The 21,009-nt window shown below is 31.5% G+C and overlaps 1 protein-coding gene across 4 annotated transcripts in view; it reads left to right on the top strand.

The window, feature by feature from the left end:
* Window positions 1–21,009, top strand: part of TMEM232 (transmembrane protein 232) — a 185,910-nt gene that overhangs the window by 110,259 nt on the left and 54,642 nt on the right. For all 4 annotated transcript variants that reach the window (XM_074281948.1, XM_074281946.1, XM_074281947.1 and 1 more), the window contains one exon: window positions 14,265–14,503. In XM_074281948.1, the coding sequence (XP_074138049.1) occupies window positions 14,265–14,503 (239 nt within the window). The remainder of the gene's footprint in view (window positions 1–14,264; window positions 14,504–21,009) is intronic.

Below are 21,009 nucleotides of genomic sequence, written 5' to 3'. Positions count from 1 at the left end.
ATCTGTATCAGATTGTCTATCATTTTTAAGAAGAGGGAAAGGGAAGGATGGAGAAAAATCTGAAACTTAAAATCTTGTAAAAAATGAATGCGAAAAATTGTCTTGACATTTAATTGGGGAAAAATAAGAAACTATCAAAAAACATTTTTAAAGAAATTAAATGAAAATTTTCGGGAAGTTTTGCTGAAGCTACAGAAAACTACAACAATAGTTGTATATATGTGAAGACCAGCACAGGACATTAAAAAAGTTTGGAAACTCAGAAATACATAATATATACATATATATGTGTGTGTGTGTGTGTGTGAATGATTGTTTAATACCAACCCAAAGTTTACAATACCATATAATCACCTCTAAAAGAAAAAGAAAGATTCAGACTTGCTCTCTGGTATGAAGAGAGGGTCAAAACATTTTATACAAAGTTTTTTTAGGTTGTTGGGGCATTGTGTCCCTGTCCCCCATGGTATGGAAGGAATGTGTTATATGTTCAGTCATGCAAAACTTTTCCATATTAAGCATGATGTTAAAGAAAAACATATACCTAAAAAACATACAAACAAGAAAAATCAAGTAGACAAAAAGTTTACTTTGATCTTGTGTTGATTCCATTAGTTCTTTCTCCTGAGATGGATAGCATTTTAAATCCTTTGGAATTGTACTGAATCATTGTATTGCTGAGAATAGCTAAGTCATTCACAGTTGATGATCATGCAATATTGTAAAGACAATATTGTCATTTTACTTTATGCCAGTTCATTGAAGTATCTTTAGGTTTTTTGAGAACATCCTGTTTATTATTTTTATAGTGTAATACTATTCCATCATAATAATATTATATAATATATCATATAATAATATTGTCATATTATTATATAATATTAGGTTTTCATTATATTATATAGTCATATTATTACATAAGTAATATAAAACAACTTCCTTAATCATTCCTCAATTGATGGATATTTCCTCAACTTTTAATACTTTACCACTATTAAAAGAGGTGCTATGAATAGTTTTGAACATACAAAATCATTTTTCACATTGAAATATTTCTAATAAAATAGTTGCATGATTCTCCTATTGTAATAGAACTCCTACAGGAACAAATGTGACTTTGCATACAACAAAAGGAAATAAAAATAAAAGCACAGCCTTGTTGATTTGTGCTAAGTGAAAATTTTGTTGAACATGTAAGGTGTAATATTCTCTCTAAAATGTAATGTTCTCTGTTGAGGTTTTCTTGGGATTTCTGGAGGCAGCCTTTGTTTCAGTTCAGTAATCACCACAAGTGCAGCCAGGTGTTAAAGTCCAAACCCTTTATTGTCTCCTTCATTTGGGGCTTGGGTAGTTTGCTGCCTATCTCTCTCCTTGGTTCTGAGAGCTTGAGCTCCTGCCTCCTTCTCTGGCTTCTGAATCTCCCCGACTTCCAAGGGAAGTCCTACCACAAGAAAGGTGGAAAATGGAATGAATCTGTCTTAGCTTCCGAGAACTTCTAGTGATCTTGTCCTTTCTGGCCCTGAGAGCGTCTAGTTTATACAAAATACACTAAGTACAAAGCAATCATTATATTACTAGGAAACCATTATTTGTTTTAGGATTAAATCAATATTAAACTAGATTTAACCATTGTCTCCTTAATTCCACTTAGTACCTTGTTTCAAGTTCTGGCCCATAACATCTCCTTGTAGGATTAAATCAATCATACTGAACCATGCTAAATTAGATAACTATTGTCTCTATAAATCCACTGACTTAGTATCTTGTAAGCATCCTTTGTTCTGGCGCATAACAGTAAGGAAATTCAGCATTTATAAATCATGGAAAAAAAGCATTTGTTTTCAAGAAAGAACAAAACTTTTTGTGGAAGTTTTTAAAAAGAAGAATAGAAATTATAGATATAAAATTATTTGAGAAGTAAAACATAAGATATGAGATCCCAAGCTAATAGATGAGTTTTTTATTATTCAAATTACTAATGTAAAATGTAACTACTCCTGAAAAAAACTTCAAAATAATAGAATTTGTAGTTTCTTTCAGATTAGGAAGAGAGAAACTAAAATGATGTGATACCTAGTTATGGGGTGTAGGAGCAGGATAGATTTTTTTTTTCATTCAAGGCTTGCCTGGAATTTTTGAAATTTGAATAAAATGAGGAGAAAAAAGTGGCTATTTCTCATGGCAGCAGAAGAAGAAAAGAGCAGCAGTTGTTCCTGTTCACTACATCTAGAAGAGATGATATTCTTCTGAATGGAAACAAGAAGTACATGTAACTGTGTTTTATTAAGAATTCTTGAGCTGGAGCTATGATAGACACAACCTAATCTTCCATTTGTATTTTTTCTTAATTTATTCTATTAAAGAATATATTTGCTAGATTCTATAATATTTTTTCTGGGTTAAAAGCTGTTCCTACATTGCTAACATGAGAACATCATAAAAAATCTACTGCAGAGGGACCTTTACTAGTGCAGGTTTAATAACTCAACTTCTAGGCCATTGTTAAAGAGTTTTGTTCTCTTAAGGGATAACACTGAACATTTAATAAACACCCTTTTATTTCAAGGAGAGAACAGACATGACTGTTAAACAAGCATGGCTTGACAACAATCAAAAACTATAACAATATTGTTTACGTTTCTTCATGTGGCTTTAAAGAAAAATTTGGCATTCTTATTTTTGAAACTATATAGTTATATACAATTTAGACAGTAAGTTCAGGAATAAAAAATAAGTAGGAGACTCAGTGTGCATATCTGTATATATGTATCGGTAGCAAGGCTAATTATAGGTCTGATCAGAGGATATTTCTTCAGCACCAAAGAAACAACTGAGTTTAGCATCAGATAACAAGAACAATTAAAATAATTTCAGGATGTGCCCCTAGCATCCCACATAATTAAAAGTATTACCTTTGTTAGGTAAAAGCATTTCAGTGTTTGAATCAATTAGTTAAAATTTATGTAGCTTGTACCTCTTTGAGCTAATCAAAACCTTGGGAGAAGTGTTCATGTCCTAAGGAATAAACAGAAGGAGCTAACTCAGAACCAAAATCAGATTCTAGTTGCCAGAAGTAGAAAGGAAAGATTGGAGTCATATAAAGGAAAAGCAATTCCTGGCAGTTCTGTGGCAATCAACAGAAAAAATTGGATTGAGTTCCTATAACATCTGGTTGCAAAAGTTCTGATATCACTAGGGCAACTACCTACTTAAAAACTTTCCTATAAAGGAAGTCCTGAGGCAAGAATTCTTCTCCTTTCCTAACTGTAGTCTTTTTATCCACAGCCTTAAATGTAATCATCTTTTTTCATTAGCAAAGTGTTTTTGGTAAACTGAGTTTGGTTTCAACCACAAAGAGGCCAGAAATTATCTAGAGAAAAGTAATAATGTAAAGTCAGGTAGAGAGAAATCAATATCTAATTATTTTTTTAAAATGATTTAAAATTGGAAGGTTTGAAGTGATGGTGATTGAATTCATCACTTTTTTCCATTCTAAAATAAACTTCCCCAAACCACAGAAAAATAAACACATGGAACTTAGGAGCCACATTTTCCTATATTTTAAATGAATTCATTATAGAAATATGATGTCACTGTAAAAATAGGTACAAAATTAATGTTTTACTCATCAAAATGCAATAAAATTATAACCATCAAGGGAATTTGAAGCAAAGATCAAAATGAGTTGAAGAGTAAATAACAATCTTAATGAATGGGTGAGTCAAAGATCAATACAAAAGAACTTTAATTTCATTAAGGATAATGGCAATTATGAGGCAATACACCAAAATATTGGGGATGCAGCTAAAGCAATATTTAACTTAAAATATATATAACACTTTCATCAATAAAAGAAGAGACAAATTAATCAATTCAAATTTAAGATAAGAATTCAGAAAATTAAAGAAAATATTTACAAATTCAAAACCAAAAAATTTTAATAAGTTGAATAGAGAAGCCATTATTTAACTTGAAATTTCAAACTCAAAATTCAAAGGAAGAAAACCATATTATCAGTAGAAAAAATGAAAAAGATGATTTCATAATCAATAAAAATAAGAAATTATTTTACCCAACTATATGACAATAAATCTGACAATCCAAATAACATGATACATGACAGTTATTTATAAAAAATATAAATTGTCCAGATGAAAAGAACATGAAATAGATTAAACAGCCCTCTCTTAGAAAAAAGATATATAACAAAAGATAAATGAATCCTCCCAAAGGGAACAAAAAACTTTAAAACAGATGGAGTTACAAGTGAATCTCATTAAACATTTAAAGAAAAATTAATTTTAATACTACATAAATGGTTTAAAATAGGGGAATTGGGTCCTTTTAATGTTTTCCTATGGTAGACAGATAGTTTTGCTACCTATATTAGGATTCATCAAAACAAAAAAAGAAAGCTATTAACTAATATCCTTAGTGATTCTGAGAGCAAAATTTAAGTAAAATTCTATCAAATAAACTATAGCAACTGCACTGCACCCAGGCTGGATTTATACTTAGAAAATAAACTTTGATTAATATTGATTGGTTCAAAAAATAAAGCAGGAAAAACAAAATTAAAATTGTAGCTATTGCAGATCTCCTTTGGGAGTACCCAAGGGCTTCTACTTAATATGAATATGTTTGATATTGTCAGCAGATCATTCTATCACAGAAGGAAGGGTTGAATAAAAAGACATTTAATATATCTCTCCTCTGGCTGTATTTATATTTAAGTCACTAAAAAAACAGACATTCCTAATATGAAAAGCATAAAGTATAATAACTAAAACTCTTAAGAATTTATAAATTACTAAGTAATAAGTAATACTTATTACTAAGTATAAATTACTACATCTTTCAGAGATGTTTAGCCAAATTTTTCCTTTTAAGTATCTATAGCTTCTTGTATCTACCCTAGTTTTTCTACCCTAGCTCCATTTCTGAAATGTTCATCCTTTGTATTCACATTTTAATTTATATGCTAAATATAATATTTTGATGTGTCTTGTGGCTCCCTTTAAAATATTAAACATATAGCTGGATAGAGAAAGCTTTGGTACAGAAAAAAATAAACCTTGGTGCAACCACTATAAGTCACATGTAACTGTATTTAGATAAATCAATTAAAATAGAATTTTCTACCTTTCTTTACACACTATGGTTCAAAGATTAAGCCAATTCTGGACGTTTCTCAATTGTATATGTTTGTATTATCATTCATTAATATTAATTTGCCCATTTGGCAGAGTCTGGCGATGAAAATGATGCAATTACAAAAATTATCTCTACGCCAAAATTGAAAGCAAATTTACTGGCATAGTATTTATTTTCACTCAGCATTGAGAATTGTTTTAGATTCAGAACAAGAACATTCTTTTCATTTAAGCTTTTCATAAATACCAAACAAAAATTTGGGAATAGCCATAAGCCTTGGTAGCTAAGCTGTAAAAAATCCTTGTTCTAGAAAAATACAGTTAAAGAATCATCTTTTCCCTTTCTTTTTAGAGCAACTATATTTTTGACTATGTATCTGAGCAGTCATGGAAATGCAGAAATAGTTAAATTATCATATATATATATATATATATATATATATATATATATATATATATATATATATATATATATATATCCTTTGGAAAAAAATGTATTATCACAAAATTAGAAATAAATATCACAACCATTTTGAGAACTAGATATACATATTTATTAATGATAAAGGAGAGATTTATTAGTCTGACAAATATATGTATATATATTTTGCATGTGAATGTATATTTACATGCATATACATTTATGTATATATATGCATATACATATGTAAATATAAACTATACATATACATATATTTTACATTCTTTTAGAGGTTATTGTTTGGTCTCAGCTCATTAGTGCTGTCATCTTGGTAAAAGAACAAAATCTAATCAAAGATTTCAAATTAACTCAAGATGTAAAATTTGATTCCCAATGAGAATCACTCTGCTAGTAGTGTTCCTATCTTCCCACGTATGCAGGGCTAGTCACATTTCAATAAACTACAATATTCCTAAAGCCCCTTGAGAGCACTGAAACCCTGAACACACTGGAACAGCACCCCTATCCCTGCAAGAGTACTAATTTTGTTTTCCAGTTTTGACTCAAAAGTGTGCTTTTTCCTTTCTGTTACCTGAGTCCTAATCTGGGAGATGAAATAATAATAAAAGTCATACAATAAAAACATTTCCTAGCACTTACTATGTTCCAGGCACTGTGCTAAATGCTTTACAAATATCATCACATTTGAACCTCACAAAATGCTGAGAGATGGGTGGTGCTATCAAATAGAGATCTGTTTTCCTTATGGGGAAACTGAGGCAAAAAGAAGCTAAGTGACTTGCCCAAGATCACACAGCTTGTGTGAAACTGGATTTGAATTTATTCATCCTAATCTGAATCCCAACCCATTTCATTCTGTGCTACATAGCTGTCTCAAGAATATTGAAATCTTCATGTAGGATTCTTCCCAGACTCCTTAGGAGGCAATTCACTTGAGTCTCTTGCATTTATAATCTGTATTTATTCAAATTTGTCATTGTTGTTGCTATAATTAACCTAGCTTGAAAGCAAAACTCTCTGCCCAATTAGAGTAATTATTGCTTATCATTTTTCTTTCATGGTCCTTTATTTCCCTCCTTCATCTTATTACAGAATAAGGAAGTTCCCTGAACAAATATTCCTAAAACTCCTAAAGAATGACAGCTCTGAATTATGTCTTTACTTGCACCTGAATTGGATTTAAGTAATACATATAGAGTTCCCCAAAATCATCAGCCTCACTCTCTGTCATCCATCTGTTATGCATCTAAATTTACTCCATCGAACTAGAACAGGAATCAATAAATGTCTGCCAACTACCTTATTGCCTTTGTAAACTCTCTAGTAAAAATTCAGTTTGAGGAGCTTCTAATGGGTTGAGTGTTAACATAAAAAGGTGATTCAAATGGGACTTATTGGGCAACATAGATTTTTAAAATTATTTTATAAACACAGGTTGAGAGTAACTAACAAATCTGCTTGGTCAGTCATCAAAGACCCCAAGAAGATAAACACCCTTTGCCCTACCTTTTAGCTCTAACCTGTGACTCCAAAAAGCCGTACATGCTGTAGCATGTACAGCAGCTACACCCCAATAAAACCATCTAGACAGATGGGCTAAACCAAGGTGAGAGTAACCAACAAGCCTCCCAACAAAAACACCAGGATTAGATATTGAAGACATCAAGGACCTCCATTGCATCCCAGGCCATCACCAGTTGTCTTGATTTCTATTTTACCCCGGTCTCTGGAAGAGAGAAGGAGACTGACAACTTTGTGCAACTTCACTTCACTTAAATCCAATTCACAAGCAAGTCAAGACATCACCTATGAAGGCATTGGTCTTTCTGGATAATGAAGGCTGAACAATAACAATATTTTAGCCTAATTCAAAGGTAATTAACCCAGTAGATAACAATAATTTGGGCACTTTGCATTTTTTTTACTTCCTGGGTCATACTAATGGCAGAAATCATATTTCTTCAATTAAACAAGTAAAAAACCATACTGATTCTTTATGGCAGTATTTTTTAAATTAGGAGTGCATGTCCACCCAGGAGTGCACAAGATATAAATTAGGATATAAGAAAATAAATTTTTATTTATTTTTATTTTTAAAAAGATATTAATTTTATTTACTCAGTAAGCAGATTCGTATCTTCATTCTATATATTAAATACAGTATATGAGGTATTGTGGGGGAAATACTTTACTGCTTATTAGTAATTATTTTTTAATCTATCCTGCAGTTAGCATACTGATATTCATGTCTGAAATCTATGTAATGTAAATCTCACAGAAACCTGAAGAGTAAGTCACATGTATGTCTATTTTTTTCTGCTAAATTTCCAAATGAAAGTCTTTGGGGTTGTTCTCCACAATTATGTCATCAGAAGTGGTATCCTGGGGATCAATGCCAATATCTACTAGTTTTCTGAGTAAATCTCTGTGATCTCCGGATTGAACAAGGACAGGACCTGAACAACACAGGGTCAAATCACATATAATGAGAACTAGTGAGTCTCCTGGAGTTCAGGTCACACATAATCAAGGCTCCAAATTAAGATTGAGGACTACATCGACCAGACAGTTAAGGAGCTGTATTTGTATTATCCAGGGTAAAACCGAGGCAGGATTAATTAAGTCAGGCCACCCTGATCTACAAATGAGTAATCTCCTTGGTTTGATTACTGGAAGATTACTGGAAGCTTCAAGTGATGCTAATTGTTTCAATTAGTTAAAATCAGGTTAAAGTTAGGCTGTTCATTATTTGACAACTCTTTCTTTTTTTTCTTTCTACATTTCTTCTCAGACCTTTGTGTGATTCCTGGCTCTGTGGGGACTAGTAGCCACATTAAGATGCTGGTGAATATTTCATTGTGATCAGTTAAATCTTACTACTTGCTTAGAAGGACTGGGATTTCACTTTATCAGATATCTGTATCTTGTCCTGATTAATTGATTAATCAACTTGGTATTAATTCATTCATTTATTTAGGACTAAAGGCAGACTTTTATTGGGGATTCTTCCTCAAAAGTTCTTTTGAAAAATTTTGAACAGAGAAAACCAGTTGGCTACAAATATTGCTTCTGATTGAAGTTTGTACTGAAACTAAATTATAAAAGGACCTTAAAAGGGTAGTAAAAATTAATGAAGTCAAATAATCTCTAATATAAAGAATAGGCACTCACTGACCATTTAATTAAACTATTAAGGGGAAAGCTACAAGATACAAGATAAGGAGGAAAAACTACAAGATGCTTTCATTTTCTCTGCCTTTATACTAGTCAGGTTGAAGATTGTGGAGAATAAAAAACAGGGAAAAAAGAAAAAATCTTTTTCCTGGTTTATAGAAACTTACATAAGTAACTAGAATCTAAAATTATAATTGAAATATATTTAGTGTAAATGTTTAAAATTTGGTTTAAAGTTTTTGTAACTGCTGAAATATTTTAGTGGGGGTTTTTTTGGTGAGATTTATAGCTTCTGTGGATAAGAATAGAGAGATGGTGAAGCTTTTATTCTTCCCATTCTTTAAAACAATGTTATTTCATTAACTAAAAGAATAAGCAGAACTGAAGCTAGTTTGAAATTTTTCAATATAATATAATCATTTATTCACATTTATTGAAATAGACTATGGAACTTGAGAAGTGAAAGTTTAGCCTTTAGTTAGTACTGTATAAAGAAATATGTATAGGAGAAATTTAATGGAATGTTAGACTAGAATTTTATTGGGGGAAAAAAAAAGATCAAATGGACTAAGAAAAGTGGTGAAGATAAAGTACTGAATCAGAGTGTAACAAAAAGATGCAGTTTTGAAGTTTGTGGAGAATTAATCAATGTGTTCTGGAGGGAAAAACAAGTAGAAAAGAGAAGTTATAAGTAAGTAAAGATAAGAGCAGAAAGAATAGAATTCTAAAGGTAGAATCTGTACTGACTGTGAATAGAGGATAATGTAAAGGAAAGGATTAGAAGTGGAAAAAAGATTTAAGAAGGTTTTTTTTCCCCCTTCTTATTGAGAGAATGAGAATACGAGAAACTTTTTGGAAAATACATGTTAGCAATTGCATATGATAATGCTATCAGGTTAGAATGTTTACCAAGTAGAAACCATAGAAAAAATTTTGCAATATGGAATTATTTGAGTATAGCAGACTTAAACCTTGTCCTTAAAGACCATCTGAAGGTGCTTCTAATCTTTAGAGCCTCATGAATTCTAAAAGCAGTAAATAGGAATCTGAATTCCTACTATGAATCTTTGAAGTATTAGAGGCTAATGACCCTTAGGAAAACTGAGATTTTTGAATGTTACCATTTGATTATAATCCAGTTTTGATCTGATTGAAGTTTGTACTGAAACTAAATTATAAAATGCTCTCGTTTAAAGTGAGATATGTTTTCCTATTAAGATAATCCCATTAAATCAAAATTCAATGCAAAGTAGATTTGATATTTGATGTTAAGATTACTTTCTAGGAAACTGCATTGATCAGGAAAACCTGGGTTCAAATCCAGATTCAGACACCTAAAAATTGTATGAGCCTGAACAAGTCACTTTACCTATTTGTCTCATATTCTTCATTTGTAAAATAGGGCTAATAATAACACCTACCTCCCAGAGTTGTTGTATCAAATAAAATAATAAATGTAAAATGTAAAATTAGCACAATGCCTGGAAAATAGTGAACTATCTACCTATTATTATTTTTTCTGCCTACTATTATTATCATATTACAATATTTTATATATATATATATATATATATATATATGTCTGTATTATGTATTATATTAGAATGCAAATTGATAGATGGACAAAGTGATTTTCTATATAAGATTTCTAAATGAATTCAACTGAATTGATATTATTTGGTGGCAAAGAAATTTTGTGTTATGTTTTTAAATTTCATAATATTGTTTATTTTATTGCAAGGCTTCTAAATTTTCTTTTATCATAATTTTTGAGAAATCATTTTATCTAAAATGCTGTTAACTTGAAAAATGACATCCAAAGGGTGATGCCATTGTATCACTAGAAAATTAATTTCTCTCAATACTATTAGATTATGAATTGAGCTGTTAAAGAATATGGTCACAATATTTGAAAACCACTAAGTATTTAATGGTGTCTAGTATTTAATTGTCATTAAAATATAAATTGAGCTGTTAAAGAATGTAATCACAATGCTTGATAACTATTAAGTATTTAATTGGGTATATTTAGCTTTAATGTGGATAATAACTTATTGCTGGGGTAAGAGTGGGAGAGTGGAAAGTACTGTATATTTGGAAGATTGTCCTTATTTAGATGTTCCTTGTGAAACTATATCCAGGCAAGGTCATAAGATTATTTCAGCTTGCTATGAGATTCTAAATTAATGAAGTGGTTTGTTGAGAACCTCTCATAGCTTATAATTCATAAGAACTTATATGCTTTTCTTTTTTAAGTGATTTTTATTTGATAGTTTATTTGATCATTACTTAAGGAAATAATGAAATTGTAGCTAGAGTAGTATATTAAAGTTTCATCTTTGAAACAATTTATTATTAACAGGCTGTAGTCTTAAGGATTTTGCTTTTTTCCTGAGAGATTAATAAGCAAAGGCTAACAATAAGTAACTAGCATTTTTCTCAGTTTTCTTTTTTTAATGAACTCATGTATTCATTGTATGTGTGCAACTCCAGAATGTGGCTTTTATTGATTTCTAATGATTGATTTTGGCTTCAGGATGGATTTAAACTGAAAAAGATAAATAAGAAGAAGCTTTATATTTATTTCTAACTGTTATAATAACAATATGAGAAAAATAATAATCCAGCTGGGGCTATAATTGGTGGAATTTCCTATTTTAGATGAAATCTCTTGGGGATGTAATTTGATATTTTTTCTGAGTTTTGATTTCAAGTACAGTTTTCTGAATTGTCACTAAATCAATAATCCACCATTCAAATAAAATATATGTTAACCAAAGTGAGTGAGGTCTGAAAACTGCTAAAGGCAGCCATCTATGTCTAGGAGGTCAAAGAGAATGATGCTTCAGGAAAAGATTTTGGAATTAGCAATTAAACTTTAATAACTTTGGACAGAGAGGATTTGGTGGAAATTGGAAGCTGGATTGTTGAGGGGTTGAGAAGAGAATAAGAGGAAAGAAAATAGAAGCACCTATTATAGACTATTTTCTATTACAGTTTTGCTACAAAGGACAGAAAGGATATATAGGATAATAGTTACCTGGGATGGATGATGGGTATTAATGACAATATAAAATGAAGACTTAAAACAATGGTAAAAGGCTGAATATAGATTTTTTAAGTTCAAAAACACTCAGTTTTTGAGTCAGAAATGGCAAAATAAAACTTGCAATTCATTTAAAATTAGATTGTTTTATAATCATAAAAACATAGCAGAACATTATGAAACATTTAAAAATAGCTGTTCAGGTTATGATGATTTTGTCACACACAATAAAATATGCATTGTAATTTAAAAATCAGTCATGGACATCTCCTAAAGAAAGAAACTCCCAACAAACTATTACTACTACTACTACTACTACTACTACTACTACTACTACTACTACTACTACTATTACTACTACTACTATTACTACTACATCTCCTTCTCCTCCTGCTACTCCTCTTTCTCTTCCTTCTCCTTCTCTTCCTCCTCCTCTTCCTCTTCTTCTTCCTTCTCTTCTTCTTCTTCCTCTTCCTCCTCCTCCTCCTCTTCCTCTTCCTCTTCTCCCTCTTCTTCCTCTTCCTTTTGTTCCTTCTCCTACTTTCTTTTTTTTCTTCTGTTGCTGCTTCTGTTTTATTTCTTCCTCCTTCCTTTTTCTCCTTCTTTCATCTTCTTTTCTCAGTTTAGATTGGACTTAAATGAAAGCCATGCATTTCATTTTCATTATTTGTTTCTTTTCTAATTTTAAATTTGTTCAGAAGGCCTATTGAGTTGAAGAATTAAGAATTTACAAAGGTATATGACAATACGTTGACTTATCCTAATAGATCTGCCATCATAATTGTTTAGTCATAGATTTAGGGGCAGCTAGGTAGCGCAGTGAATAGAACACCAGCCCTGAATTCAGGAGGACCCAAGTTCAAATCTGATCTCAGAAATTTCCTTGGTGATTCTCACATTTTGAAAAGTTTACAGCATTTACATTTGTTAAGAGAGTCAGGATATTTGTCTATCCAAATGTGAGAGAGAGATTTGGTAGTACAGTGGTTAAACTGCTTATCCTGGAGAAAGGAGAAAGGAGGTGGGATATGATCTCAAAAGGAGGATCTGAGATCAAATCCCACCTCAGACACAATACTATGTCACTTAACTTCCATTTGCATAAGGTTCTTCAGTTGTAAAATTGTTAAAATATAAAATTCAAAATGGAAAATGGAAACCAAAGAGTTAGATACATTTTAAAAAACTAGTTAACAACAATATCAACAAATTCGATGTGTGCTATTTTATATTTTTTATTTTATATACACATATTAAGATCAAAACACAAAAATACAAATATATATATATATATATATATATATATATATATACATATATATATATGTATTTGCTTCATGAGTATCATATTGTGGTATATATTACACAACGTTTCATTTATTATAAAAAAGAACAGGAAAGCAGTAGGATAACGTAATGAAGAGCTGGACTTAGAATCATAAAGTTATAGGTGTGAGAATATATTTTGACACGTTAGCTTTGTGGCCCTGAATATATCACTTAACATCTAAATGTCCACAGGCAACTCTCTAAAATTATAAATTGAAGAATAGCTGCCAATTTGCATTGATAAAGTACATCTCAGTTACATTGAGCTCCTCTGAACAGCAGTGCAATCATATGTTTTGATATATGTGTGCGAGTGTGTGTGTGTGTGTGTGTGTGTGTGTGTGTGTCTATGTAGAGGATGTATAGGGTAGTATGGTTATCTTTAAAAAACATGAACATATGAATTCAGTCCCTGCCTATGATACATACTGGCTAGGTAAATCTTAGACAAGTTAGTAATTAAAAACCCTAGTCTAAGACTTGAATTTCAGAGAAAGTGTCAACCTACATAAATAGAAGTAGATTTCTCATCTAGCAATCATCTATACCAATGTATTCACAATATTTGTCTTATCTTTATTTTCTTTTTCTGAGACTTACATATACAGATATATATATGTACACACACATATACATTTTGTATGTAATATATGTATATGATATGTTTAAAATCTTTGAGTCTCTTCCAGTATTATACATATACATATACATACATATATATATATTCATGATTACAAGTAGCCAGAATCAAATCATTACAGTTTAAAAGATATATATGTGTATATATATATATATATATGTTATTTATAAGTAACAAAGATCACATGATTTTAGATTAAAATTGTAAGGGACCTTAAACTAGTTCAAATACTTCATTTCACAGTTGAAGAAACTAAAATTCACAAAGATTAAGGTCATAATAACTGGTAAAGACAAGTTCTCTGACGACTATAGCTTTCTTTCCACTTCCTTGTTCTACTTCCATTAGCACATATCCTGTATTTTAAAACTCTCTCCCCTTTTCTTTCTGAATGATAGTTCTTATTAATTTGTGTGATTGTTATATTGGTTCAAATCATTTCACTAATGTCTGTCTCATCTTTTTGTCCTTTTTCAATAGGCTGAACTAAATAGCATTATAAATCCTTTCTTTGGTTCAACTGTAAAAGCTCCAGGGAACCTCATTTTCTTCCAATATATAGGACATAAAGTTGCCTATGCACTTTCCAAACTATTTTTATCACCTCTTGGCCCAAGTAGTCATCTTCTAAAAAGGCATGAAAAGGAGCAAAAGAAGATAAAGTATGAAATACCAAAGGATTTCCAGAAGGAGAAGAAAGTTATACGCATATTTTTCAGGTATAGCAAAACCTTATTTATCTGAGATAGGTCTTACCTGGATGCTTTCTCACTTGCTCTTGAAGTTCCTTAAAGAGCTGATATATATACATATATATTAGAAGCTACAAATCTAAGTATATGTTTATAGAACCATTATCTCACATTGAGTAGGTGTTTAGCCTTAAGTATTCTGCTGTCTTAGATTCAAGTACACCATTTCAGAGTTCCAGCCCTCCACATTTTACTATAATTTTAAGCTTTTATATTTTCAGATGCACAAATGCTACATAGTCTTTTGAAAGTTTCTTTTAAGTTATTTAATATTTCTTTAGTTTTGTGAATTTTAATAATAAAATTTTAATTTATCAATGTGGATACATTTGCTATTATACATTGTATGTGGGGCAGTTTCTGAATAATACTTTCTCAAATTGTTATATCAATAGAGGAGGTCCTCTTGTTTGGCCAACTTAGTCATTTGACTTAACTTCACTAGAGTTTTTCTTGGGAGTGGGAGTTATATAAAATTCTTCTTGGAAGAATAGTAAAATTAATATTACAAATACAGTGTTATCAGATAATGAAAATTTTTGCAAAATATGAAAATTGACTAGAGAATTACATAAACAAGGTAGTGATTAAGTTGAATTTTAATAAGAAACATTAGTTTTAAATATCAATAATTAGCAATTCAATTTTTGTTATAAGTTTGTAGTTTTTATACCCTAGATGTTACTAAAACTTAAAACTGCACTAAGATTTTTAGGACAAACTATATTACCTCAAAAAAGCTTCAAAGAAAGTATTATAGTAGCCATTTTCCAGATCTAAAATTTTGTGTAAAATAAAATCAGGAAAAAGTAGATGAAAACAGAATTTTGAGAAACATTTATTTAAGGAATTTGAAAGAAGAAAAAGTGAAGTGGCAGAAAGGAAGCATATATTATTATGCAAGCCAGATGAAGGAATATCAATGAGGTAAACAATGTTAAATATTTCAAAGAAGTCAAAAAAGATGAAGACTAAGAAAAAAGCTTTCTGACTGGGTTTTTCAGAAACTTCTTGGAAATTATAAATAGGGGTCCCCTGTATGTGCCAAAATGTTTGTGGCAGCCCTTTTCATAGTGACTAGAAACTGGAAAATGAATGGATGTCCATCAATTGGAGAATGGTTGGGTAAATTATGGTATATGAATGTTATGGAATATTATTGTTCTATAAGAAATCACTAACAGGAGGAATACAGAGAGGCTTGGAGAGACTTACATCAACTGATGCTAAGTGAAATGAGCAGAACCAGAAGATCATTATACACTTCAACAATGATACTGAATGAGGATGTATTCTGGTGGAAGTTGATATCTTCAACATAGAGAAGAGCTAATCCAATTCCAATTGACCAATGATGGACAGAATCAGCTACACCCAGAAAAGGAACACTGGGAAATGAGTTTAAACTATGAGCACTGTTTTGTTTTGTTTTGTTTTGTTTTGTTTTTCTTCCCAGATTATTTTTAGCTTCCGAATACAATTCTTCCTTTGCAACAACAACAACAACAACAAAATTCGGTTCTATATATTGTACCTAGGATATACTATAAAATATTTAATATGTATGGGAATGCCTGCCATCTAGGGGAGGGGGTGGAGGGAAGGAGGGGAAAAATTTGGAACAGAAGGGAGTACAATGGATAATGTTGTAAAAAAAAAAATTACCTATGAATATGTACTGTCAAATAAAATGTTATAATTATAAAAATTAATAAAATAAATAAATAAATAGGGGTCCCTCAGAAATATAGGAAGAGACCTCAGAGACCATCTAGTTAAACTCATACTGGATAAGAAATTCCATCCATGATATACATACATACATTTCATATACACACACACACACACACACACACACACACACACACAGATCTCATTAACAAGGGATGAAACATTTTATTTGAAGAAGTTCTAGGAATGGGAAACTAACATTTTTCAGAGTTTACTATTCCTCTTTTGGTTATTTACTAGACAGTCTTTACTGACATCATACTCTAGTCTTTTTCATCATTTTACCTATTACTCTAAGTTCTGTTTCTTGAGGTCAAGCAAGCCAAACTCTTCTTCAGATGATAACCCCATTACTCTTGCATAAACTAAACATGCATAATTCTTTAAATCAATCTTCATTTGGCATTTACTTTAGGCTCTTTTTACCCTGATTGTTCTCTTTTGTAATATCTTTATCTTATGTTTTAATATTAACAATAAAGTGAAGACCTGTTACAAAATTGAATTGATTTGGTGTGGTAAACAAGAGAACCAATTAGATTCTAGCTTATGAACACTAACTCTATATTATTCTGCCACATGCATTAGCCTCCATCTTTTAATTTTTTATTTTGTTTTGTTTTGTTTTGTTTTAGTTACCCATGTGAAACTAGAAACTTTATATTCCTAAATCGGAAGATGATAGTTGTAATAGTAAGAGTATGAAGAATGGTATCAAAGTTTTAGTGAACTTATACATCAACTTACATTTGTTGTTCTTTTTAAAGTATTAAATTGAGCTAAGAGACTTTGAATGGATTGGAAATTGCTAAATTTGGTTGCCAATTGCCTTTTTAAAATGACTACTGGAGATAGCTAAATAATTACTTCACATCCTACTCCCAAGATTTAAATGTTTTCAAGCAGACTTTTTGCCTCTCTGACAAATATTTTCTTTGCCTTTTTTCCTCCCTTTGCTCTTCTGATCTTGGAGCTCCTCTGATTTTGGAGCTGCTCTACTATCTTCCTTGTTGTTTGCTATCAATAGCTCTTTCAATTCAATTTCAATTCAACAAAACATTTTCCAAGTACCTATAGCAACTACTTTGTCCAGGACATTTTATGAGATCTTGAAGGAAAAAATAAAACTTGGATATGAGATCTTCCCAATTTAGAGAATATTCCTCTCATAGAGAATAATGTGAACAAAAAGATATGAAAATGGAAAACAATGGAATATGATTAGAAAGCAGAGTTCAGTTTGATGAGCAAGAAGAGGACAAAGGAAAGTAATATAAGATGAATCTTGAAAGCTAAATAAACTTCACTTTTTTTTGAGTCATTGGGAAATTTTAAATTGCCTTAGTTAGACACCATTTTATTGAATAGATAACACACTCATAGAAAAGACAAGAATTAATTTCTATTGTTAGCAATGTCTTTTTTCACACAACCAAAAATACCTTACATACATTTTAAATTTCGATGAAAGATGAAATTATCCTTAAAAATATTTTAGTTCATTCAATATTATGTAAGAATCTGCATGTTTGATTTCTCTACTATATGAGATACAAATGCTTTATTTCCTGTTACAGAGACTTTTTAATATACTCTATTCCCCATTCTGAGCTTTTCCCAACTTTCCTTAAATTAGACAATCAGTACAGACATCACCTATGTAATAGAGAATTTATTTTCAAAGCTCACTGACACACACATGACTTTATTTTAAGTCTACATTTTTAAAAATAGAAATCTGATCTTTTTTTCTTCTGTACACAAAAGCATTTCTAGTCTCATTTCCTCTTCCGAAGAATCTGCTGATGAGATCATCTACTTGACAGGCTGGAGGGTTCATTGTTCATTTGGTTGAGCACTATCTAAAGACCAAGAGGATCTCTTCAGTAAGTAGTCAAGCATCTCTGGAGGGTCATCTCTGTGATCTTACCACAATTTCTTTACCGTGGAATACTTACTCATTTTAATATATCATACTTTAGAACTTTGTGTTTCTAATCTCAGAATCGATTCATATACACTAAGCAAATCACAAACAAACAGTGAAGAAAGTACTAAAGATCAGTTTTGACCAACTGGGAGTTTCTGAACAGAAGCCACATGATTCTGACATTCTTAAAATGACTGGCAACAAGAATTTTCCTCATTCCGACATGATTTACTAGTCTTAGATGATCTGATGGCTGATAGCATGTCCACTACTAAAAAAGAGAGAATAATTCTCTCTTGACAGAATTGCTGATAGTTTGGTGGGGTTAAAATTATCTTAGTTACAGACTTTATAGGCTATTTACAGCTATTAAAGGAAGGCTCTCACAGTTAATTAATAAAGGTACTGCTTACACTGGCATGGTTTAAGAGTTATCATATGCAACATGCACAGAATAGTTAATCACAAGAATGAATAAACGTGCACAAGTAATTCTTATAGTGTTTGACATAGAATGTCATTCTTTCAATTAGTCAGATTCCATTAATCTAATCAGGAGTTAGCAAAGCTGGAAAATTCTATCCTGGAAAACTTCTTTTAAGGATTTAAAAATTACACTAAAGCATGAATTCTCTTAAACGGAAGCAGTTTGGGACCCATTCTGATTTTCTATTAGGTTTTAGAATCTGATTATCTGATCCATTTAATAGTCTAATGAGTAGAATATTAATATTGTACTCTGAATTTTAATTACAAGTTTTTCCAAAATAATTTTACTTATTTTATCACTAAGCTAATATTCAAGCCATTTCTAGTGTGGAGAGAGATGTCAAAATTGGCAGTTCCTTACCCACCGTTCCATATCCCCATGCCTTAGACATATCTCTTTTCCAAGATAATCTGAGGTCATCATATTGATAGGAATATTGAACAAGAGTAATATCATAATGTTAAAATAAAATTTGGGGTTAACATTCCATAGTAGCCATTACTCAGTTTCTTCCTTTATCATTCCCCTTAAGTATTATGGGCCAAAACTCTGCACTTGAAACAAGGATTCTTACAAGGTATTAAGTCAGTGGAATTGATAAAGATAATGGTTATCTAGTTTAGCATGGTGCTTAATAGTTCTCTTGTTCAATATATGTGCTTAGTACTTAATATAGTTTTACATGATAATGTAATTATAAGAGAGCATATAAGCTGGGAGCCTCAGCCAGAGTCAGAGCCAGAGAGGACAAGGGGACTGGAAGATAGGAGCTCAAGCTCCCAGAGCCAAGGAGAGACACATTCATTCCATCATCCACATTTGTGGTGGTTAGAGACTGAAGCACAAGCCCCTGGACTCAGAGAGATTCATTCATCCCATCTCACACTACCATGGTGGCAGACCTGTCCTCCTTAGCTTCTACACTGAAACCAAGACTCTGGAAGACCTCTAAGAAAGCTAACCTGGGCTACAGACAAGGAAACTAGATTTTGAAGGAGAAAATAATGGATTTGGACTATAACACCTGCCTATTTTTGTGGTGATTATCTGCTGAAATGAAAGCTGCCCCCAGACCTTCAGAAAACCAAACAAGAACACTACATTTTGGTGTCTGAACATGGACTAAGGACCTACATCTGTGACCCAGAAATTAGAGTGATTACAAAAACAGACAAGAAGGAAACTTTATAAAGGGCTAAAGTAGTGTTTCAGCTGTAATGGTACATATGTTTAGAAAGAAGCCTTTTCCACTTCAAGGAAAATATGTCAAAAGCATAGTTAAACTCATTAAAAGCCAAGTTTGATTGTAACTTGGGAGCAGATCATTGAACTTTTAGAAACAGTACAGTGTACACATCCTCTTGGTTCTCAAAGGAAAAAGAATTAAATCAAGAGGAGTAGAAATTAGTAGGAGAGGAATTAAGTGAATATTACAATGATAATGGTATTGATTCAATTCCTAAAGAAACACTTTATACATATAACAATACAATTGGCTTTAGGAAATTATCTAAGTATTAGAACAAGGAAAAAGAGTAAAGTGCAGAAAGGGAAGGATACTGACAAACTAGGTGAAGAGGATGAAGAATTAGACAAAAAAGGAGTTAAGTACAAGTTTGATTAAATTAAGGAGTGTGGGCTTCACAGCAAGAGCCATTAAGACATTCCCCAACCCCTGACCTACCCCCCTCAATTAACTCTTCATGGCTGGAGATAGAAGGATGAGGAGGAAGGGTAGTAATACAATCAGCACCACCTACAAAGCAGCCTATGATAAGATAACAAAAGGTACTAGGTAAAGCTAAAAAAGAAGGACAGGCTATATCTGATTTACAAATAAATGCATACCCTGTGATTGAAGAACTTGATTCTTCAGGTTAAAGCAGGAGAAGATACACTCCTTTTGATCTGTAAATTATTAAACATTTTAAAAAGTGTTGCACTTTTTATGGGGCTACATCTTCTTATGTTAAGATGATACTAGAGAATTTGGCTTATGAAATTTTAACCCCTAGTGATTGGAAATCGTAGCAAGGAAATGTTTAGAATCTGGATAAAACTTGTGGCTTTCAGAGTACAGTGAACTATGTAGAATACAAGCCCGATGAAATAGGCAAACTGGAGTTAATATACAAATCACCTTTGACCAACTAGCAGGCATAGGTCAGTATGCAGATGCTTCAGTACTGATTAATTACCCTTTGATAGCATATGAGCAAATTGCTGCAGCTATCAAAGCATGGGGCTCCCTCCCAGGAAAAGATGGAGGGGAAGTCTTCATGAAAATAGAGCAAGGTCCAAATGAACCCTTTGTTGATTTTG

Source organism: Sminthopsis crassicaudata, chromosome 1 (assembly GCF_048593235.1).
Source record: "Sminthopsis crassicaudata isolate SCR6 chromosome 1, ASM4859323v1, whole genome shotgun sequence".
NCBI lineage: Eukaryota > Metazoa > Chordata > Mammalia > Dasyuromorphia > Dasyuridae > Sminthopsis > Sminthopsis crassicaudata.
The sequence above is the reverse complement of the archived record's forward strand: the minus strand, read 5'-3'. Positions and strand labels throughout refer to the sequence as shown.